The sequence below is a fragment of the Cyprinus carpio genome, chromosome A1 (genome assembly GCF_018340385.1).
Source record: "Cyprinus carpio isolate SPL01 chromosome A1, ASM1834038v1, whole genome shotgun sequence".
NCBI classification, from domain to species: Eukaryota; Metazoa; Chordata; class Actinopteri; order Cypriniformes; family Cyprinidae; genus Cyprinus; species Cyprinus carpio.
In genome coordinates, this window is record NC_056572.1 from 16,321,799 (window position 1) to 16,345,545 (window position 23,747).

At 35.5% G+C, this 23,747-nt stretch overlaps 2 protein-coding genes across 4 annotated transcripts in view; both read left to right on the forward strand.

Annotated features, from left to right (window-relative positions):
* The window catches only part of LOC109053195 (ras GTPase-activating protein 3-like), a 79,595-nt gene extending 78,087 nt beyond the window's left edge, over nucleotides 1-1,508 (forward strand). For both annotated transcript variants that reach the window (XM_042751567.1, XM_042751647.1), the window contains exon 24: nucleotides 310-1,508. In XM_042751567.1, coding sequence (XP_042607501.1) covers nucleotides 310-385 — 76 coding nt within the window. In that variant the 3' untranslated portion in view covers nucleotides 386-1,508. The remainder of the gene's footprint in view (nucleotides 1-309) is intronic.
* Nucleotides 1,509-2,830: 1,322 nt separating this feature from the next.
* On the forward strand, nucleotides 2,831-23,244 carry LOC109097545 (vitamin K-dependent protein S-like). Of its 2 annotated transcripts, XM_042751754.1 has the most exons (14): nucleotides 2,831-3,117; nucleotides 4,634-4,791; nucleotides 5,010-5,034; nucleotides 8,603-8,686; nucleotides 8,771-8,893; nucleotides 9,960-10,085; nucleotides 10,700-10,828; nucleotides 11,291-11,513; nucleotides 15,376-15,562; nucleotides 16,041-16,196; nucleotides 16,584-16,755; nucleotides 17,571-17,707; nucleotides 17,791-18,019; nucleotides 22,651-23,244. In XM_042751754.1, exons 1-14 carry the CDS (start codon nucleotides 3,030-3,032, stop codon nucleotides 22,827-22,829), a joined length of 2,016 nt encoding a protein of 671 aa, XP_042607688.1. In that variant the 5' UTR covers nucleotides 2,831-3,029; the 3' UTR covers nucleotides 22,830-23,244. The 2 variants fall into 2 exon arrangements, with proteins under 2 accessions (XP_042607688.1, XP_042607767.1); XM_042751833.1 differs by lacking the exon at nucleotides 2,831-3,117 and having other exon boundaries at nucleotides 4,668-4,791; nucleotides 9,960-10,110.
* The last annotated feature ends 503 nt before the right edge of the window (nucleotides 23,245-23,747 follow it).

The following is a 23,747-nucleotide window of genomic DNA, read 5'->3' on the forward strand; positions in this document are numbered from 1 at the left end:
GAAATATAAAAAACTAGTAAAATGACAAAAGCACAACAAAAATTACTAAAAGTTAAATAAAAATAAAATTAAAGATAAATATAAATATAAATATAAATAAATTGAGAAATAAAAAAATTAAAACTGAAACTATAAACAAAATCTAATTCAAAAATATTAATATATACTATAATAGTATAAAAATAAATACCAAAATAAAAACAGTACTTTGATTCATGGATCAGCTTTATTTGTTGCTTATAAGTCAAAGTTATTTGTGTCCACAGGAAGGAAGTTCTGTTCTGATGCATCATGTTTTTGTTTTTACAGGGAACATCCAATCGGTGATCAGAGCTTCCAGTGTTACATCCGCCAGCAATCAGAAAGCTCCACCTACTCCATCTAACCACGCCCACTGCAGACACTGTACAGTCTCCATGGCAACAACCGCATCTCAAACAGGAAACTCTTGAGTTGTGATTGACAGGGGGGTGGCCACAGACAAAAGTTAAACCTCTGGTGCTTTTATATGATTTTAATCAATCAACAGCTTCCTCTGAATGGCGTGGGCCGCCGTGCACTTTATACGTCACACGCACCTGTGGACCATGTAGCTCCGCCTCACGGCACGTTATAACATTTTATGATGTTTTTAAGCTAGGAGACGACCAGATGTCCTCTAGCTGTGGATCATGTTTTTATAAACAGAGTGTTGGGCCAAAGGACAGATCCCACAATCCTTTGCTTTGAAAGAGTTTTTAGATGTCGGTGGATGTGAGACCTGCGACTGAACCTGATGAACTATAACCATGTTTTTAACTCATATAGAAATATTCTGCTCTGTTTCTCCCTGCACTTCCCCTTACTCACCCTTGTGTCATCATGCCAGCTGAAGCAGTGCTGCATTGTGGGAAATTTGTCATGCCGTGTGTGTTAAAGCATGCAGACTCTTATGCCAGCCGTTTCCAGCATGTGGCGTGACGCTAAACCACTTTCTGATGGTTAGTGGGTCCAGTTGTGTTCAGCATCACATTTGTGTTTTTATACTTTCTGTTGTGTCTCACAGCTTGTGTGTGTGTGTGTGTGTGTGTGTGTGTGTGTGTGTGTGTGTGTGTGTGTGTGTGTGTGTGTTTTAATCTGAAGCAAGCGTGCATGAGTGTGTTTCAATGATTAATATGATTAATAACTCCCTTTTTATCACATCACGCTTTATAGAGATCTATGATATGAATGTGATTATTTTGATGCATTTCATGAAATCTGTCAAGATCATGCCCTGCTCATATTTCACCCTAAAATCAAATCTATCTATATATCTATCTATCTGTATATATACATACACACATACACACACAGTTAAGCTTAAAGAAACTGAGACATTTTACAAGCATTAAGAGTCTTTGCATTGCAAAATATTTTACTGTAATGTATGGTAGAACCTGTTTCTGCTACAAAATAAAAAACAATTGTAAAGTAATTGCACTGAAAAAAATGGTGTAGAAAATTTTCATTTGGAAAATGCTAGTAAATTTCACAAACACTTACTAAGAAATGGCAAGAAACACACTGCAAAAAAAATTTAAATTCTAATGTAGAAAAACTGAAATAGTATTTTCTTGAAAAACATTATCTTTCTTCTAAAAATCATTTTTTACAGTGGCGAGTTTTTATCTCAATTCAGACTTTTCTTCTTAGAATTGAGTTTTTATCTCTCAATTCTAACTTTTTTTCTCTCATAATAGTTGCAATTACTTTTTTTTTCTTCTTTATCCCTTGACAGAAACAAGTTACCATAGTAATGTGAAAAATACTGATGCATTATTTTCTTTATGCGGAAACTTTTTGCGTTTCTCATTTCGTATGACTTCAGGGTGAAATATGAGCTGGAGATTAACACTTACATTCTTCTTCACAAATTCAGAGGATGGGTCACCATACTTGGCCGCACGTCATTTCACTTCTGTTAGTATGGTGTTGTATTTTTGTTAACACACGGTTCTTCTGTTTCTGTACGTCCCTCAGTGATGCATGTTTCAGTGCTTAGATATTTTAACAGCCCCATTTTCCTCCCCAAATGAAATGCTGTTTATTTTTATATCACAGAATAATGCTTTTGTGGGAGAAAAAAAATAAAATAAATAATAATCCAAATGCACAGTATGAAATATGCAATAATGTCCCCTATAAGTAATTCACCAGTTTTTGATCTGTTGAAGGAACTTTGATCTCAGATCCCTACGAAGGGAGAGTGGTGTTTGTGTGATGTGTGTGTACAGACCAACCAACTGAATGACCTGAATGAGACACACGTGTTTCTTTTGATCAAATGAAGGCAATAGCAAAGCAATCCGAGTCTTGAGTCTTTATTTTCAAATACTGTTTGCCTTTAAAACAACTGCTCAAAAGCACTATAAACATAAAGGATGAAAAATGACTACAGCGAAAACACAAATACAACATTGTTTTTTTTGTTTTTGTTTTTTTTAATGAATGTCATTTTGTTCCATCCAGAGGAAAGTTTCATTGCTCAGAAGTTGCTCATCATGAGCTCAGATGTTTCTCCTCTAAAACATGTTTGGAGAAATAAAAACAGAGTCACCGGTTCAGCCAGTAAATGTCTAGAGCTGTAAAATAAATGTGGAGCAGTTCAGATCATTTAATGAGAAATTAGTTTGTATTGAGATCTGAGCAACAAAGAAGCAATTTTTTTCTGAAAATAGCATTTACAAAGTAACAATGCTGAAAGCTGTTTGTTTATTTATTTCAAACCCCTAAACATTTTTAACTGGATAAATTAAGAGGTTAAACTATTTATCAATAATAAAATCAGCTGTAATTCCTGTTACATAATCTCCTTTTAACTTCAGCCTGCCAGAGAGCATTCACCAACTACTGGTTTACCCACGGTTTACCCACACTGGCCAGTCATGAGTTCGCACGCGCTGCGTTTCTGGCCAAACTAGAGGAGCTTACCAAGAAGAATCCAGTGTTTGCTTCTGGACCCGAACCGGAAGTTTTTGCAGTGCCTGACCGTATCGAACAGCGAGAGCATGATGAGACTGACGGCGGCGCGGAGCGGCTCTCTGCTCGGCCTCGTGATGCTGCTGCTGCGCGCTGAACTCTGCGGGTCACAGCGATGTGAGTAAAACAGAAACAATAACGGCTCACAGAGGTGAAAAAACATCCACTTTACTAACCGTTTACTGTCACAAAGTGATTAAAAGCGTCCAGAGCACAGCGCAAAACCGCTACTTTCATCAGCCTTTTGTTGAGCATTGTTTACTTTTACATTAACCTCAGTTTACACCAAAATAAAACAGCTATTTTACTTTAGTTTACCGTAAAGCTGATAACTTGCTATTAGTCGCTGTTATCAAAAAGAAATTAAAATGGCAAAGAGAGCCTTTTGGTAATGTATTGTGCTTTTATATCAGAAACAATAACTGTAGTAACTATGGTAACGTTAGTTTGGAGGAAGCTGTGTGTTTACCATAGTAAAGTTTTGTTGAATATGATGACTATTTCTTTGTAGCAGTATTTACAAAATTAACTGTTACAGTGTTTACAAAAAAAAAATAAAATAACAGTATATACAAAGTAACATTGTAGCAGTGTTTACAAACTACCGGTATTCCCAAAGTAACAATGTTTTAAACTAAAATGCATTTTAAAATCTGATTTATTTCTGTGATCAAAGCTGGATTTTCAGCATCGTTACTGCAGTGTCACATGATCCTTCAGAAATCATTCTAATATTCAGATTTTGTTTTCAATGTTGGAAATCTGTGATACCGTTTTTGGGATTCTTTGATGAATATAAAGATAAAAAGAACAGCATTTATTTAAAAAAGAAATAATTTCTAACAAAATAAGTCTTTACTGTCACTTTTTATCAATTGAACACATCTTTGCTGAATGAAAGTATTAATTTCTTTCAAAAATAGCTGACTCCTAACTTTTTTTAATGGTAGTGTTCCTGTGGCTCAGTGGTAGAGCATTGCGTAAAAGGTCATGGGTTCAATTCCCAGGGAACACACATACTGGTAAAACAACAACAACAAAAAAATGTATAGCATTAATGCACTGTACGTCGCTTTGGATAAAAGCGTCTGCTAAATGCATAAATGTAGTCTATATTGTTACAAAATTTTTCTATTTTGATTAAATGCTGTTCTTTTTAACTTTTTACTCATCAAAAACATTTATTTTAAATTGCAATATTTTAAATAATAGTTTTTTTGTTGTTTTTTTCTGATCAAATAAAATCAAATAAATGCAGCCTTGATGACTATAAGAAACTTCTTTAAAAAACGTGAAATTTCTTACTAATCCCAAACTTTTGAACGGTAGTGTATTTAGGCCAGCCTGATTAATCAGAATTATTGGCTGATAATGGTGCAGAATCTTTAGTTCTTACATGAGTCGGTTTAAAATTCTAGAGACTGTTTTGTTAAAGAATAATTAAATGTTATCAGTGTTTTTGAGTTTATATTCTGTATAACATCCATAACTTGTGCATGCACTCATTGGCCATTAAAATCATAGTATTACCATGGTGTTTGCCCAAATGCCATGTTAATTTAATGGCTCAGTTGGTATGTTTTTGTAAGTGAAGGCAGTCAAACACACTGTTCTGATGTGCTCTCATGTCCAGTTCTCTCACAGAATAAAGCGTCTCAGTTCCTCCTACGACATAGACGTGCAAACAACCTGTTTGAGGAGACCAAGAAAGGAAACCTGGAGCGCGAATGCATCGAGGAACTGTGCAATATAGAGGAGGCACGAGAAATATTTGAGAACAATCTAGAAACGGTGAGTTCTGTCAGGCAATCGATGCCCTGATGTTTGTGTTGTGATCCATCATGCTGTTGACATTGACTTTGACCCGTCAGCCGTGTGTGTGTGCGTGCGTGCGTTCAGTCATGAGATCGTTCGTGTTGATAGTGAGGTCTGTGAACTGGAAATGAATCACTGAACTGCTTTATGATGTATGTGAATAATCTCATCATGACGTTTTTTTAATTTTCCAGGAATATTTCTATCCCAAGTATGTTGGTAAGTCATCATCATTATTTTGTGCAAATAAACACTTACTGTAACCCAGAGCATGTACAGTGGTTCTGAGTGATGTGTGATGTCAGCTCACATTTCAGTGACCCTCACACTGGAATCTGATTGCAAAACTCACTGTGACTGAAGCTGCTTTGACTCTGAGTCAGTCTGTTTGTCCCAATTGTAAAAGTATAAATTATAAAACAAGGTGAATAGGGTAAAACGTTAACTTATATATAACTTATATATAGCTCCCCAGTTGATTAATCACAATACATTAAGAGAATTGTTCTGTATTGCAAGTTTTCTGAAATGTTCTGTATAAGAATGCGTATATACAAGGTTTTATCTAATTAAACGTACTAATTTGCATTTCCAAAACACAAATCTGAACATTGGATAAAGCCAGTTTCAAAAAATCTTCTTTTTTGATTTTGATGACATATTAGAGTAAAAATAATTTCAGAGGGGATTTCGGAATTCTTTTTATCACTCCATAAATCAGAAAATAGTCAACAGATAGATGATAAATACATTTCACCATATTCTAGGAATAAAATGTATAAATCAGTGTGAAGGAAACTCTTCAGTAAAAGCCTTCAGAATATAGATAGGAATAAAACTGTCTATGTAAGGTCTATGTAAGAGAAAAAAATCTTTAGAGATATGGATTGAAATTGAAATCTACAAATGCAAATAGATAAAGTGCATTAAAAGAAACACTTAAATGTGTGTTTTAGATTTTGGATGTTTGGGATTTCAAAATTGAGAACAGATAAAATATTAAATGTAAAAAAATGTAAAAAATGTAAAATCTCGAAATTAATAGATAACATGCAAACAGCTAAAGTGTCATAAAATTATATTAAATGTAAAAAAAAAATATAAATAAAAAAAAATTGGTTAGCTTGTTAGGCATTAGCTGTCCGTTTTTGTAGTTATTTAATTTAGATCATTTTTCTTACGGCATGTTAAATACCAAGTTATGTCATGAAACTCTAGATGGCGCAGGCTGATGGGTCCTTAACATAACTGATGATATTTTTAGCATTAAATTACTTGTCACAAGCTGATTGGTTCATGTTGCATACGCAGCCAATGAGCTTGCTGCTTTAAGTTTTAATGGCTGATTAGCATTCGCTTGAGCTTTGCAGCGCGCTTTCAGAGTTCCCCCGAAACCCTCCACCTTCCCCAGCTCCACCTGTATAGATCTGCTACAGGTTATTTTATATGATTTTTGTGCAGCAGCAGTATGTCTTAAATACTCACAGCACCATATTGAATTAAATATTATCAGTATAAAGCTCCTTAACATACAAACAACAACAAAAAAACACAAAAAAAAAAATAATTCAATTCAATTCAATTCAAGTTTATTTGTATAGCGCTTTTTACGATACAAATCATTACAAAGCAACTTTACAGAAAAATAAGTTTCTACAATATTTATTAGTATCTTATCAGTGGTGACTGTCAGTTCATGTGCATATGCCAGAAATGTTCAGAAAAATCAATAAAAAGACGTAAACAAACAGACGATTAACACTATTAACAGCAATTTTGCAATCAAACTTATAGCAAAATGTGGTAGTTCTGTATGTTGTTTCTGGGTTAGCATCATCTGAGGTCCTCTGAGGGGCTGGCATCATCTCTTCTCAGATGTTCTGGATCCAGACTGGAGCTAGTGTAAATCCTAGTTACCACGGGATGTAAATCCCGTGGCAAAGCAGAGAAACAAATAGAGACATAATTAGCGTAGCTGCTGTTCCAGCCAAGTAAAATTAATTTGTTTAACCCAAGCTAAAGAATAATAATGCACATTTGATCAGATATAACTGCAGTCCAAAATTATGAGATGCATTATTTGAATGCTTGGCCAAAGAGGTGTGTCTTTTAATCTAGATTTAAACAGAGAGAGTGTGTCTGAGCCCCGAACATTATCAGGAAGGCTATTCCAGAGTTTGGGAGCCAAATGCGAAAAAGCTCTACCTCCTTTAGTGCACTTTGCTATCCTAGGTACTATCAAAAGTCCAGCGTTTTGTGACCTTAGGGAGCGTGATGGGTTGTAGCGTGGTAGAAGACTAGTTAGGTACGCAGGAGCTAAGCCATTAAGGGCCTTATAAGTAAGTAATAATATTTTGTAACTGATACGGAACTTAATAGGTAGCCAGTGCAGAGACTGTAGTATTGGGGTAATATGATCATATTTTCTTGACCTGGTAAGGACTCTAGCCGCTGCATTTTGGACTACCTGTAGCTTGTTTATTGAGGATGCAGGACAACCACCTAGCAGTGCATTACAATAGTCCAGTCTAGAGGTCATGAATGCATGAACTAGCTTTTCTGCATCAGGAACAGGTAACATGTTTCGTAGCTTGGCAATGTTTCTAAGATGGAAGAATGCTGTTTTTGTAACATGGGAAATATGATTTTCAAAAGACAAGTTACTGTCTAATATAACCCCCAGATTTTTTACAGTAGAGGAAGTAACAGTACATCCGTCTAGTTGCAAATTGTAATCTACGAGATTCTGTGTAATGTTTTCTGGTCCAATTAGTAATATCTCTGTCTTATCTGAATTTAATAGGAGAAAATTATTGGTCATCCAATCTTTTACATTTTTAACACATTCTGTTAGCTTAGATAATTTAGAAGTTTCACCTGGTCTTGTTGAGATATATAGTTGAGTATCATCAGCATAACAGTGGAAACTAATCCCGTATTTTCTAATGATATTACCAAGGGGCAACATGTATATTGAAAATAGCAGAGGACCTAGGACAGATCCTTGTGGCACTCCATATTTTACTGGTGATAAATGAGATGACTCCCCATTTAGATAAACAAAGTGGTAGCGATCGGACAGGTAGGATCTAAACCATCTTAAAGCCTGCCCTTGGATACCTGTATAGTTTTGTAATCTATCTATGAGTATGTCGTGATCTATGGTGTCGAACGCAGCACTTAGATCAAGTAAAACTAGCAATGAGATGCAGCCTTGGTCTGATGCAAGAAGCAAGTCATTTGTAATTTTAACAAGAGAAATTTCTGTGCTATGATGGGGCCTGAAACCCGACTGAAATTCTTCATAGAGATCATTTTTTTGCAGGTAGGAGCACAATTGAGCAGACACAACTTTTTCTAAAATTTTAGACATAAATGGAAGATTACCAAATGCAATAACCAACAGCAGCAGCGTAGCAGATCTATTCCGCCAAGACCAAATACATTAACATTGTCATATCCATTACCATGCTAAGAGTTCACATGATAGAAATACAGTCAACATTACAATAAGATCGATAAGTTTCTGTAGAAACACTGCTGTAAAATATGCTAGTTTTTTGTTGTTGTTGTTGTTGTTTTTACACATTTATGAGTCTGTGTTCATAGTTAGGTCAAGTATATTGTTACACAATCCTTAACTGATCAGTTTTATTAATTTTTTTAAAGAAGCACTGATTAAAAATCGTATTTATGACATGTTGTGTGACTGACAGTGCATCATTAGATGGACCGAAGTGTGTGTGTCATGTCTTGTATGTGTTGTATCTTGTTGTTTTCTCTGTAGGGTGTCTGGGATCTCACCGCGCCGGGATCAATAATCCAAACCCTGAGCCTGGAATCCCTCAGAACCTCCGTACCTGTATTCAAGGTGATCCAGCACTAGTACTGTTATCTAGTCTGAGACAGTCCTGTGTCTGTGTTGATTGTGAAATTGTGTTGCTATGTGTTTCAGAGATCAGTAACCAGTGTCTGCCGCTGCCGTGCTATAAGAACGGTTATGAGCGCTGTGTGGACGGTCAGGGCTCCTTCACGTGTGAGTGTAAAGCCGGATGGAGGGGTCAGCGCTGTGAGCAGGGTGAGCTGAGATTCATCATACTGACCACAAAAGGTTTTCATGATCATTACACAGCACTGAGACTTAACAAAACTAATGATGAGTCGAGAGAATTTAATTAAGCTGTTTTATTTCCAACATGCACTCATTCAAGGGTGTTTTAATTCATGTAAAGTTATGTCTTTTGGACATGACTTGATGGATTGCACGACCATGTGAGTTTGTCTCTATTTCCTAGCAACTACATATCAAACATTTATGTACCATGTGTGTATTAATGGCTGCTTTGATAAATAGTGTATGAATTGAAGCAAAGCAAGTTAAGTTACCTGTGAACAAGGCTGTTGACTCGTTTGCTCTCAGACGCAGTGCCTTAATGGTGGTCTTATGTGCAATTCTTAAAACAAGCACAAGATGGTAGACAGTACATCAGGTATTACAAAATTGATATCTGATTATTGAAAAATGCTAAAATATCAGGAAAAATATCGGTTAAATTGATTATCGGTCGATCTCTCTCTAAGTGTGAAATTTTTTTTAATCCTTTCTTTTCAAACTTTCTTTAAGTATTTAATATTTAATGAAGTGAGTGATTTTTAATTTACAATAAAGTTTACAATATTTTTTTTTTTCATTTACAAAGACACTAAGTTGCATATGAAAAACAGTAGTATGTAGTTGTACAATTATGTTTAAATATATAAACAGTATTAGTTATTTTTGTATATTAAGTTAAACTAAATGAAAATGATAAATGTTGCTTTGGAAACTAGTTGAAACAAAACAATATATATATATATATTTTCCATATTTTTTTTTTCATTTCAGGTGTTTATTTTTATTTTCTTTATTGTTTCAGTTTTTGTTTACTATAATAATCCAGATACATCACTATTTTGCCTAGGAATCCATAAACTGATCAAATGTAAACCTTAAATGCTGTGTAAACCAAGCGTCTGCCAACTGCATCGATGTAAATAATGCATTTACTGTACAAGCAAAGAAGTTAGTACTAGTGGTGAACAGACTATCTGACAGATCATTTCTGTCTGCAGCTTTATTGGTGTTTATTTTATTGACTCCACAGATATTAATGAGTGTGAAGACCCAGAATTCCCTGCGGGATGCAGCCAAAAATGTCACAACCTCCCCGGCAGCTTCATGTGCAGCTGTGAGAAGGGCTTCTACACCCAAGACAACATCCACTGCATCGGTGAGAGTCACTGCACAGGTCAGAGGTCAGTGTTGCATTTCTGATCCTCTGGCTTCATGTCTGCCAGTCGAGTCTGATCTCCAGCAGCTGTTCCAGGAATCCTGGGATTTTCCTGTAAAAGAGAAACATTATTCTCTCCAGCTGTGAGGTCCAACATTCATATTAAAACCACATCCACACACACAGTGTATTAAAGGTCCATTATGTAACAGTGTTTTTAAGCTCATAAATCATCAGATGCTGTTTCACTTCAGCAGAAACAATTTGCCTTGGCTGTGACTTTATCAACAGGATTGTGTGGTTTGTACTTTAGCTACACATAGGTTTGGATACTTGCACTCTTTCTCTTTCCCTTGTGTAAGAATAACAGTGAAGTGATGAAATCACACCAGTGGAATTCTGAGAATGATGAAAACACAAATGCAGATCTTTGACTAGTTTGCAAATCAATGAGATGCATGCTGGGATTTTGGTGAAGAAGGAATCTAAATAAGAAAAAAGTATATGAGTGATACTTAAATAACACTAATGCTGATGTTTGTATATTGCTGTCTGTTTATGGATCTTATGGTGTGTGTGTGTGTGTGTGTGTGTGTGTGTGTCTGTCATTGCAGATATCAATGAGTGTATCTTGTATCGTAGTGTGTGTGTGGAGCCTTCTCAATGCATCAACGCTCCGGGAACGTTTGAGTGCCGCTGCCCTCTGGGATACCAGTACAACATGAGCTCACACGAATGTGTCGGTGAGTATTAAAATGCTGATAAAGACAAAAAAAGATGAGATATAAACATATGACAGTATGACTGAAATGTTAAGTGTTAAAAAATAAAATAAAACACGTTTATTCTGTGGCACCAAAAAATAATAATTTGGCGCCTATTGTTTTTTCTTATAGGAGCCAGTGGCTCCTTAGTTGATTTTTTATTTATTTTTTTTGTCTGGAGCACTGCCTCAAACATCAAAAATTACTGACTTGCAATGATCTACATCACAGTTTATTACAGTAGAGACTGACTTTAGTTAAAGGAATAGTTCACTCAAAAATAAAAATCTGCTGGAAATATCCTCACCCTCAGGCCATCCAAGATGTAGATGAGTTTGTTTCTTCATCAGATTTAGAGAAATGAAGAATTACATCACTCATTGGTGAGCAATTGATGGAATGTTTTTGATTGAACTATTCATTTATGTGTGTTTTTGTCAGATCTGGATGAGTGTGAGCAGGACGTGTGTGACGGCGAGTGCGTGAACACCATCGGCAGTTTCTCGTGTCACTGTGACGGGCGTAAGGGTGTGAAGCTGGCAGAGGACAGCCGTCAGTGTGAGAAGATCCCCAAGTGTTTGGATCTGTACGACCATAAGCATGAGCAGATACTGCATCTGGGAGAGCAGTTCTACATGCACTTCCGTCTGCAGGCCGACACCAAGTACGACTATCACAGTTATTATGTTTCTGAAGAATGCTGGGATAGAAGTTGTAACTAAACACTAGCAGTTTTCCCGTTCAGACAGTGTAGGTGTGCCTTATTGCTCTGTTAGTGATAAAGTGTAGCTGATATAATATTTAGTTTTACCTCCTGAATGGAAGAACGTCATTTTCTGAAGGTTCATCTGATATATTCCAGAAAAGTGTCTGCTAATTTAAATTTAAATGTGTTGTTTGTTCAGTAGATGAGAAGCCAATCCTTTGTGAGTGTTTCAGTGTTGACACTGCTTACTCAGTTCATTGAAATACATTTGAAATATAAGTATTATGTGGAAAACTTAAAAAATCTTAGTAAGTTTTGTCAACTACCTGAAATAAAATAAGCTGAAGTTGAAGTACTAAAATGGCTAAATCTAAATATTAAAATCTAAACTAACATTAAAATGAGCTACAATTAAAATGAAAACAGAAACTCAGCTGATTCAAAATATAAACAAATACTATAGTAGTATATGAATAACAATAAAATAATTTTCGCTAACTGAAATAAAGCAGAAATAAAATCTAAATATTAGATGGAAAACTTACATTAAAAACTTTTAAAGTAAAACAATTACTCATATATACATATATATATATATATATATATATATATATATATATATATATATATATATATATATATATATATATATATATATATATATATATATACACACACTCACAGGCCACTTTATTAGGTACACCTATTCAATTGCTTGGTAACACAAATTGCTAATCAGCCAATCACATGGCAGCAACTCAATGCATTTAGGCATCTAGATGTGGTGAAGACGACTTGAAGTTCAAACCGAGCATCAGAATGGGGAAAAAAGGGGATTTAAGTGACTTTGAATGTAGAATTGTTGTTGGTGCCAGACGGGCTGGTCTGAGTATTTCAAAAACTGCTGATCTACTGGGACTTTCACGCAAAACCATCTCTAGGGTTTACAGAGAATGGTCCGAAAAAGAGAAAATATCCAGTGAGAGGCAGTTGTGTGGACGAAAATGCCTTGTTGATGTCAGAGGTCAGAGGAGAATGAGCAGATTGGTTAGAGATGATAGAAAGGCAACAGTAACTCAAATAACCACTCGTTACAACCAAGGTATGCAGAATTCCATCTCTGAACGCACAACACGTCCAACCCTGAAGCAGATGGGCTACAGCAGCAAAAGACCACACCAGGTGCCGCTCCTGTTAGCTAAGAACAGGAAACGGAGGCTACAATTTGCACAGGCTCACCAAAATTGGACAATAGAAGATTGGAAAAATGTTGCCTGGTCTGATGAGTCTCGATTTCTGCTGCAGCATTCAGATGGTAGGGTCAGAATTTGTGTAAAGAACATGAAAGCATGGATCCACCCTGCCTTGTTTTAACGGTTCAGGCTGGTTGTGGTGGTGTAATGGTGTGGGGGATATTTTCTTGCCACACTTTAGGTCCCTTAGTACCAACTGATCATTGTTTAAATGCCACAGCATACCTGAGTATTGTTGCTGACCATGTCCATCCCTTTATGACTACAGTGTACACATCTTCTGATGGCTACTTCCAGCAGGATAATGCACCATGTCACAAAGCTCAAATCATCTCAGACTGGTTTCTTGAACATGAAAATGAGTTCACTTTACTCAAATGGCCTCCACAGTCACCAGATCTCAATCCAATAGAGCAGTGGTTCTCCTCTCCTCTCCTGAAGGCAAAAGAAGGTCCAACCCGGTACTAGCAAGTTGTACCTAATAAAGTGGCCAGTGAGTGTGTGTGTGTGAGTGTGTGTGTGTGTGTGTGTGTGTGTGTGTGTGTGTGTGTGTGTGTGTGTGTGTGTGTGTGTGTGTGTGTGTGTGTGTGTGTATATATATATATATATATATATATATATATATATATATATATATATATATATATATATATATATATATGTGTGTATATAGTGCTCACCATAAGTATTGGAACAGTAAAGACAAAATTGTTCTGTTTGTTGTGGAGTCAAGAAATCTGTAAATATGATTAAAAGATGAATATGAGACAAAACTACAGAATGGCACATTTTATTATTGGGTGAATTAACACAAATATGTTTTTCCAGCTAAGAAGATCAGCACTTTTAGAGTTTCATCTCCCTTTCTGAAGTGAGGATAAGTATTGGAACAGTTGCCTCACAGGTCTTCCTAAGTGTTCAGCTGTGTCCTGTTGCATTAATTCTTCAGATATTAAAATCAGGGAATGTGTCTTATCAGTTATAGCCATTGCTTCTGCATTCTAAGTCTTGCATTCGATGATGACACACAAACCAGGATGAAGACGAGGAAGCCTACTCTTTGAGAGAAAAGCAAGCAATTTGGATGCTAAAAGAAAAGAGGAAGTCAATTAGAACTATAGGAAAAACAAAGGGCATGGAGAAATCAAGAGTTTGGAAACTACCGGCAACATCAGCAACGACGACCTGATCGGCTGAGAAAAACAACAGTAGTTGATGACAGACAAATCATAAAAGCTGTGAAAATGAACCCTAAAATACATGTCTGTATAATCACCAACAACCTCCAGAAAGCTGGGGTGATGCTCTGTCAATCTACAGTCCGCAGGAGAATTTGACACAGAATTACAGAAGCTACACAGCAAGATGCAAACCTCTGATCATCACCAAAAATAGAAAGGCAAGATTCTTCACAAATGTGAGCCAGTAGAGTTTTGGAACTGATTGGAGAGAGATTGGAAAGCAAAAGTGTGGAGAAAAAGGGAACTGCAAATGATCCTAAGCATGCAACCTTATCTGTAAGGCTTGGTGGAGGTGGTGTCATGGCATGGGCATGCATGGCTGTCTCTAGAACAGCACCTCTTCATTTTAATGATGACTTAATGTATAATGGCAGTAGCAGAATTAATTTGGAAGGGTACAAAATATTCCAATATTCAAGAAAATGCCACCAAACTCATTAGAAAGCACTTCATATTGGATCAGGACAATGACCCAAAACACGCTGCCAGTTCAGTCAAGGACTTTATCAGGGCAAAGAAATGTAAAGTCTTAGATTGCCCAAATCAATCTCCAGATTTAAATCTGATTGAACATTAATTTCACCAGCTGAAGAGGAGACTAAAGATAGAAACTTCCCAAAACCAAGCAACAGTTGGATTTGGTTGCATTAAAGGCTGGAGAAAAGCATTTCAAAGCATAAGACCAAGAGTCTGATGATGTCTATGGGTTGCAGACTCACTGCTCTGATTGCATGCAAGGGATCTGCAACTAAATATTAGCATTTAATCTTTTACATCTGACTTAAATTCAGCTGTTCCAATACTTATGCTCACATCAAATAGTGGGATGAACTCTAAAAGTGCTTTCCTTTTTATTTGGTAAAACATGTATGTGTCGAAAGACCTAATAATAAAATGTGACATTCTGTAGTTTTGTCGCATATTCATCTTTTAATCATATTGCAAATGTCTTGACTCCACAGCAGAGAAAGCAATTATGTCTTTACTTTCCCAATACTTATGGAGGGTACTTTATATATATTTATGTATATATGTGTGTGTGTGTGTGTGTGTGTGTGTATGTATGTATATATATATGTATATATATATATATCTGAAACAAAATAAGTTTAAGCTCAAGTACTAAATTAGAACTGAAAGAAATATAAATGAAAGCTAAATATAATAAAACCTATATATAAAAAAATTTATTAAAAAAAATCCCAAAATAAAAAGTCAAATGATAAGCAAAAATAAAAGCTAATTCAAAATATAAATAAATGTTATGATAGTATATAAATAATACTAAGATAACTTTGGAGTGTGTAACATGAATTTTTCCCACAGGTTTGCAGCTGAATTTGATTTCCGCACGTTTGATCCTGAAGGAGTGATTCTGTATGCCGAGTCTTTGCAGGACTCGTGGTTTATGTTGGGTTTACGGTCTGGCCACATCGAGGTTCAGTATAAGAATGAACACTCCATCCAAATGACCAGCGCAGGAAAAGCCATCAATGACGGCCAGTGGCATGTGGTGCGTTTGAATCAGTCATGATTATAGATGATCATATCTCTGTCTGAAAGGACCTGCTTTATTGTTCCAGTATGTGATTTACAGTCTTTGACATGATTCTACTGCTGATGCACAAACACTGATGTTTCCTTCAGGAACTGAACTTCTGCTTGGTTCATTAGTATCTATCAGAACACCATTCAAAAGTTTGGGGTCGGTTTTTTAATGTTTTTGAAAGAAGTCTCTTCTTGCTTACCAAAGCTGCATTTATTTGATCAACAACCATTCATTAAAAATTGTGAAATATTTTCTATGTGAATATATTGTAAAATGTAATTTATTCTTGTGATCAAAGTATTTGACATGATCCTTCAGAAATCATTCTTATATGATGATTTGCTGCTTAAGAAACATTTTTTGAGGTTTAAGCGGTGGCGTTTGGATGTAAGGTTCTGTTGGTTCTAGAGGTTGTGTGTGAAGTGTTTGCTTTGGTCTGTAGATCTCTGTGGAGGAGCTGATGGGAAGCATCACTGTGAAGATCAGTAAAGAGGCTATAATGAGCATTAACAGTCCTAAGCGACTCTTCAACGACAAACTGAAAACAAAGGTTTACATTGCCGGCCTGCCTGATCGCAACGAGAGCCTCATCAAACCAGTGAGAATTCAAACACACACCTTACGGGTCACAGCAGCAGCAGTCAGTATGGTGGAAAACATGGTTTAAATGCAATTAACAATTACAAAATTTCAAAACTTAGCATTTTATTTATTTAGATTTTAAATTTTATTTTAATTTTAGTTAAGTTTAACAATGTTGTTTTTGTCTTAAATAGCTAAAACTAGAACTGAAATAAAAATAAAGGAAAGCTTAATATAAAAAAAACTAATTAAAATCGAAACACACGACAAAATTACAAAAAAATTTAAAATGATAAACATGATTTTAATTTAGTTTGTTTTATTTGAAGTAATGTGTGTTTAACAATACTGTTGTTTTGTGAATGAACTGAATGTTTGCTTTGTTTGTGCCGCTGTGGATCAGATCAACCCGAGGCTGGATGGCTGCATTCGTGGCTGGAATCTGATGAATCAGGACGCGAGTGAAGGAGTTAAGGAGGTGTTTCGGCAGAAGGAGAGCAAGCACTGTTATGTGCATGTGGAGAAAGGCTCTTTCTTCAGCGGCGAAGGCCTGGCACTCTTCAACATCGACTACGGTGAGTTCAGTGAAATAAATACAATTAAAGCTCTTTATAGAGTGTCTGCAACACATCCATTACTACAGAAGATTCGGTCTAACCTCGGCTCGTTTCTTGGCACCAGCACTTTGTATAAGTCAAGTCACATTTATTTCTATACATTTTTAATAGACATTTACATTTATTTATATAGTGTTTATTAATTATGCAACAAATTGAATTCAGCTATAAAGCAACTGGAATATAAATAAATAAATAAATTAATGTTTATGCTCCTTTATCAATGTTATTGTACTATGATTTATATACTATTATAGGATTTATTAATATTTTGAATTTGCTTTTTGTTTATATTTTCCGTTTTCATTTTAATTTGAACAAAAATTTATTACAAATATTTTCATTTATTATTTAGTTTAGCAAATATTATTATGAAAACAAACTGTTATTTTTATTTGTATTTAGTATTATTTACTTACTTTTAGTGTTTATGTGTTAATGTTTTATGTTTTCAGTTTTCATTTTAATTTTAGTTTCAGTTTTAGTTGCGTTATTTTATGTGCTTTGTCATATAAATATTTTTTTATCAAATGAATATCCAGCCATCTGTCTCTTTCTCTGTCTTTATACATATAAAAGCAGCTTCACAGTAATAAATAGGAAAGTAACAGTATTAATGTTGCAGAATTTTATAATTATGGAACAACTTTAAATGCATATCCACAGAAGACAAAAGTCTCATGACTAAATATAAGCACATTAATTAATGAATGAATAAAGCTTTTACTCTGTTGTAGGTGGATGAGTTACTGACATGTGTGTTCATGTCTTAGGAAGCACAAATCTCTGGAAGCTGGATGTTGTAATGAGCATCCGTCCGTCTAGCAGCACCGGTGTATTATTTGCCCTGGTTAGCAACCACTCTGTCCCTCTGTCCGTTGCCGTGGTGACGCAAGGACCAGATGATGCGGTAAGATTCAGTGCTGATGTCCCATCCTGGTGAAGTCTCAGCACACAATAAACACACGTGTGTCTCTTGCTCATGTATTGCAGAATCTGCAGTTTTTTATGGACGGCATTTGCGTGGCAACGCTGCAGTCTCTGATGCTGTGTTATCCGGATCGGTTAGTGGTGGAGATGAAAGCATCAGCTGATGGTCTCCACATCACAGCAAACTCCTCCAGCGTGTCCTACAGTGACTCTGAAACCCTGAGCATGGCTTTATCCAAACTCAACAGTACCATGCAGAGTCACGTCCACACTTACATAGGAGGACTTCCAGGTCAGTCAGCTTCTTTACTTCATTTTTAGCCTGATTCTGTTTATAAAGGTGAACTGATAATAGATCCTCACTAATATAATGATAAGTCAATGTTTCCACAGTGCTAGTGAGAAAAAAATAGAACCATAAAAAATTACTTGAAATAAAATAAATATTAACTGAAATAAAATGCAATATAATTTTTTTAATGTATTTTATTTTTATTTAGTTTAACTTGATATACTAAAATGAATAAAACTATAACTGAAATTAAAATGAATAAAAACTATATGACATTTGAAATAAAAAATAACTAAAACACACCACAAAATTACTTTATTAGTATTTATAAGTATCTAAAACTATAATAGTATCTCAATAAAAATAAATACGATATGATAAAATAACACCAGTATGTTGCTTTGGATAAAAGCATCTGCCGAATGCATAAATATAAATGTAAAACTCAAATAAATATTTATTTAAAAATATATATAAACATATTAAAATACATCAAAATGACAAAACAAAACAAAATTACTCAAACTGAAGTAAAATGAAAATAAAATACATAAATGAAAATGATACAAAATAAACCAAATGTCTGATACAAAATGTATGATACAAAAACAACACTGGTCTAGTTAACTGTAATCTTCAGGCTTTAGAATGGCATTTAATTACATTAACTGGTAGTCAAGTCAAGTCACCTTTATTTGTATAGTGCTTCATACAATAATGGTTGTCAAAGCAGCTTTACAGTGTTAAATGGGAAAATAGTTTGTCAATAATGCAAGAAGACAATAACAGTCATTTTTCCAGCTAAAGTCAATTCACTGATGATTCAGTGATGTCATCATCTAGTTCAGCTCTCTTCCAAAAAGTGTCTGTGCAATCAGTCAGTCAAGCATCCCCAACTAAGCAAGCCAAAGGCGACAGTGGCAAGGAACCAAAAATCTTGTGCCGATGGTTGTCGAGGTGATGAGGTCTTCACAAGGGATCTGTCTCTAAGGCTCATCTAGTTGACATGGTCTCCGCTGACATTCAGAGGTCGCCTCTAGGTGCTGATCCACCATCTGATCTGGATACAGACTGGATCTGGTGGCTACTGGGACCTCGGATTAAGAATGAAATAAATAAATATTAGCATAGATGCCATTCTTCTTACGATGTAGTGAGTACATCGGGTGTTATGGGAAGTGGTCCCAGTTCCGGTTTCCCTAATTAATGCAGCCTAACAATCCTTTAATGGATTTGAATTATAGAAATGCGATAGTTTATTATGTGTACGCGCTAAATAAGAAAAGGATCTGCTGGCCGCAGTTGATATTTATATTCTAAATCAAATGGCCAGAATTTTGAGATTGTAGCGGACGTGAAGGACTATAATGTGATATGAGCTCTCTCAAGTATTGAGGAGCTAAACCATTCAGGGCTTTATAAGTAATTAGTAAGATTTTAAAATATATTAGTTGTTCAATAGGTAGCGAGTGCAGAGTTGACAGAACCGGGATAATGTGGTCGTATTTCCTGGCTCTAGTAAGAACTCTAGCTGCTGGATTTTGGACCAGCTGGAATTTGTTTATTAAGCACGCAGAGCAACCACCCAATAAAGCATTACAATAATCTAACTTTGAGGTCATGAATGCATGAATTAATGTTTCTGCATTTGAGACTGAGAGCATAGGTCATAATTTAGATATATTTTTAAGATGGAAAAAATGCAGTTTTACAAATGCTAGAAACATGGTTTCAAAGGAAAGATTGCTATTAAATAGCACACTCCTCCTAACCGATGACAAGGAATTAACAGAGCAGCCATCCAGTGTTAGACAATGTTTTAGGTTATTACATGCAGAGGTTTTTGGTCCAATAATTAAAACCTCAGTTTTTTTCAGAATTTAGTAGTAAGAAATTACTAGTCATCCAGTTTTTTGTATCAACTATGCATTCCATTAGTTTTGCAAATTTGTAGGTTTCATCGGGCCGTGAAGAAATATAGAGCTGAGTATCATTAGCATAACAGTTAAAGCTAACACCACATCTCTTGATGATATCTCCCAAGGGTAACATGTAAAGTGTGAAAAGCAACTGTCCTAGAACTGAGCCTTGTGGCACTCCATACTGTACTTGTGAATGATATGATATCTCATCATTTACTGACAAAGGAGATTGAGATCGGTCTGCATTTAACTAATTCTCTAGGATCAATTTGTTATTTTTTAATGAGAGGCTTAATAACAGCAAATTTAAAGGTTTTAGGGACATATCCTAAAGACACTGATGAATTAATAATATTCAGAAGAGGCTCTATGACTTCTGGAAGCACCTATTTTAGTAGCTTAGATGGAATAGGGTCTAACATACATGTTGTAGGTTTTGATGATTTGAAAAGTTTATACAATTCTACCTGTCCCTCAGCAGAGAATCAGTTCCTCAGCGGTTCTATTATGCGCTATCTAATGTGATATGGTGGCTGACGGCTGTATGGTTATAATTTTATCTCTAATAGTATCAATCTTGAAAGTAAAATCATTACTGCTGTGCTGTTGGGAAAGGTCTGTGTCTGTTGATGCTTTTTTCCCATTAATTTAGCCACTGTATTGAATAAATGCCTGGGGTTGTGTTTATTCTCTTCTAAGAGGCGAAAAGTAAGCAGATCTAGCAGTTTTTAGAGCTTTTTTATAAGTAGAAGTACTTTCCCGACATGCAATACGAAATACCTCTAGTTTCGTTTTCTTCCAACTGTGTTCCATTTTCTGGGCTGCTTTCTTTAAGGCGCGAGTGTGCTCATTATACCAAGGACTGCTTTCCTTAATCTTATTTAAGCGTAAAGGAGCAACCGTATATAAAGTGCTAGAAAAGAGAGAGTCAATAGTTTGTTACACCATTAAGTTTTTCTGAGCTATTGGATATGCTGAGAAATTGAGACAAATCAGGAAGATTATTTACAAAGCAGTCTTTTGTGGAAGAAATGATGGTTCTGCCATATTTGGAACAGGGAGTTGAATTTGCAGCTTTAGCAATATGGCGTATACACGAGACTAGATAATGATCCGAGATATCATCACTCTGCTGCAGAATTTCAATGCCATTAATATCAATTCCATATGACCGTATTAAATCTAAAGTATGATTATGAAAATGAGTAGGCCCTGAAACATGATGTCTAACCCTAATGGGGTTCAGAATGTCTATAAATGCTGATCCCAATGCATCTGTTTGATCCCAATGCAACAACACGGGGGATTTCTCATTAACACTTGTTTCTCTGGGTAATGTTATTTTGTAGCAACAACTCCCCCTTTACCTTTTGGACATGGCTCATGTTTACAACAGTGATCTTGGGGTGTAGATTTATTTAAAATAATGTAATCTGGTTTTTGCCAGGTTTCTGTCAAACAGAGCAAGTTATGATCTGTGTTCATATAATTTACAAAAAACACTTTTGTAAAAATTTGTATCATTTGTTTATCTGCATTATATCTGTTTTTTATTTGTTGAGCATCAATTAAATTCTTACCCTTAAATTGTTTTGGATGTTTTTTGTATTTGCTAGTTCGGGGAACAGACACAGTCTCTGTAGTCAGCTGGTCAGCACTCCTTCAGTTACTGGCATCTAATCGTCTTCATCGGGACATTAAATCAATAAATCTATCAGCAGTGGTGTCTTGTAATGGTTTTAGAGCACTAACATCAGATTGTCTGTCCATCACAAACATCTGAACCTGGATTGTGCTTGTGTGAGAGATTCAGATGGAGATGATGGTGGGAAATCCAGTCAGACGTCTGTCAAGAGCAGCATATTATAGTTTAGAATCTGATTCAACTTGATCATGTTCATGTCAAACATTTCGGAACATTAAGGAGATGTTTCCAGAGTCTAGATTTTTCAGATAGTTTCAGAGTTCTAGATCAGTGTTCATGATGCTTTGCTTTAAATGGATCATAAAATGCAGCTTCAGGTTTTTGTATTATAATAAATATAATTTTTCCTCCCAATAGAAAAACAATTATTTGGGTAGCAAATTTCATGTTTAGAGACATTCTGGTTTGATTCCGATATGTATGTTTTTACTGATTTTATTATTAACACTCAAACAGTGATACGCTTGGTGACTTAATAGCATTAAACGCTGGTTTGATGTTTATTACAAAACATACTCTAAGATTAAAAATAAATGCACTGACCTGGGTTTCCTCTGAAATAAAATGCTGCTTTATCTTTCACTAAAATATATTGTGTATTACTGGCAGCACGTTTAAAATAATTCACAAAACAGTCCGTTGTGAAGAAGAAAGGAAATCTTTAGCTTTCAGTCAATCAGGCTCATCTGTAAAAATAAATGCCTCCTTTGATTACATACGATGGTGACGCATGTTAAGGGCGTATTGAGGAGAAATTGTGACGCCAATTTCAAATCCGCGCGTTTCAGAAGGGTAGAAAATTATTTCAGCTCCGTTAGTTTTGAGTTCTGAAACTTGCAGTACGTTTTTATTGTAGAGTAACCTCTCATGTAAATATAAAGAACATTTAGAGTCTCCATTTCATGACCCCTTTAAATAAGGTAGTTTTTAGAATGAACAGAGAAAGTGTTTTTTCCATTGATCCCTGGTGTCATGTCATGTTCCCTGGCTCTTTATGTGTGCAGATCTCCCGCTGTCCGTCACTCCCATCTCTGCATTCTACCACGGCTGTCTGGAGATCAATGTGAATGGACAGCAACTGGATTTCGACGAGGCTGCTAGCAAAGACAACAGCATCAAGTCTCACTCCTGTCCTCCTGTTTCTGCCCCAGACCCTCCGTCCGCTGACACCCAGCTGCATTAGACAGAAAATAACATCACAGCCTAATGCAGGGACACCTGCCCTGCTGCATCTGTCAGTGAGTTCCTGTAAAAAACATGATGTGATGTCCTGATTCTGGCTTCAGCAGGAGATGGAGAAAGAAAGCTTGACCTGTGATGTTTCTTTGTGTTTTTAATTGATCCACTCATTAGTTGACTGATGACTAACCTGTGAAAGAGCTTCAGAAGCTCATGAGCCTCTATTTAAAGATGCCACACATATTCATTCCAGTATTTTTATTCCTGACGTGTGTCTTTAATCAGGTTTTAACTCGCAGTATAGAGCCGTCAGTTTGTATCTTGTATATAACACACTAATTTGAATGTGATGTGAAAATGTTTAGGTGGATATTGAACACTAGTGCCGCATTAATTGTTGTAATAAAACATGAAATGCAGCTTGTTTTTGTTGTTGTTGTCATGCAAATTTCACCTTCTTAAGAAGCAAAAACCCATCTTAGACACGAATGAGAGTGTTTAACTGTTTAATTACTGCCTACTTTTCACATATACTATATATGGTTCTGAGAAAATTTCTGTATTTGTATTTCTCTCTACTTCTATACCTAGTTCTATTTATATATTTTTCTATAATTCTATATCTGTCTCTATTTTTCTATAGTTCTATATCTAGTTATATGTCTATATTTCTCTGTACTTCTATATCTACAAACCCGATTCCAAAAAAGTTGGGACACTGTACAAATTGTGAGTAAAAAAGGAATGGAATAATTTACAAATCTCATAAACTTATATTTTATTCACAATAGAATATAGATAACATATCAAATGTTGAAAGTGAGACATTTTGAAATGTCATGCCAAATATTGGCTCATTTTGGATTTCACGAGAGCTACACATTCCAAAAAAGTTGGGACAGTTAGCAATAAGAGGCCGGAA

Bases quoted from the DNA above. Each gene is read 5' to 3' on its own strand.
- LOC109097545 (XM_042751754.1), top strand. From the start codon at position 3,030: ATGATGAGACTGACGGCGGCGCGGAGCGGCTCTCTGCTCGGCCTCGTG. The intron at 5,035-8,602 runs GTAAGTCATCAT...TTTTCTCTGTAG, and splicing joins TTTCTATCCCAAGTATGTTG to GGTGTCTGGGATCTCACCGC. The intron at 8,687-8,770 runs GTGATCCAGCAC...TATGTGTTTCAG, and splicing joins CCTCCGTACCTGTATTCAAG to AGATCAGTAACCAGTGTCTG.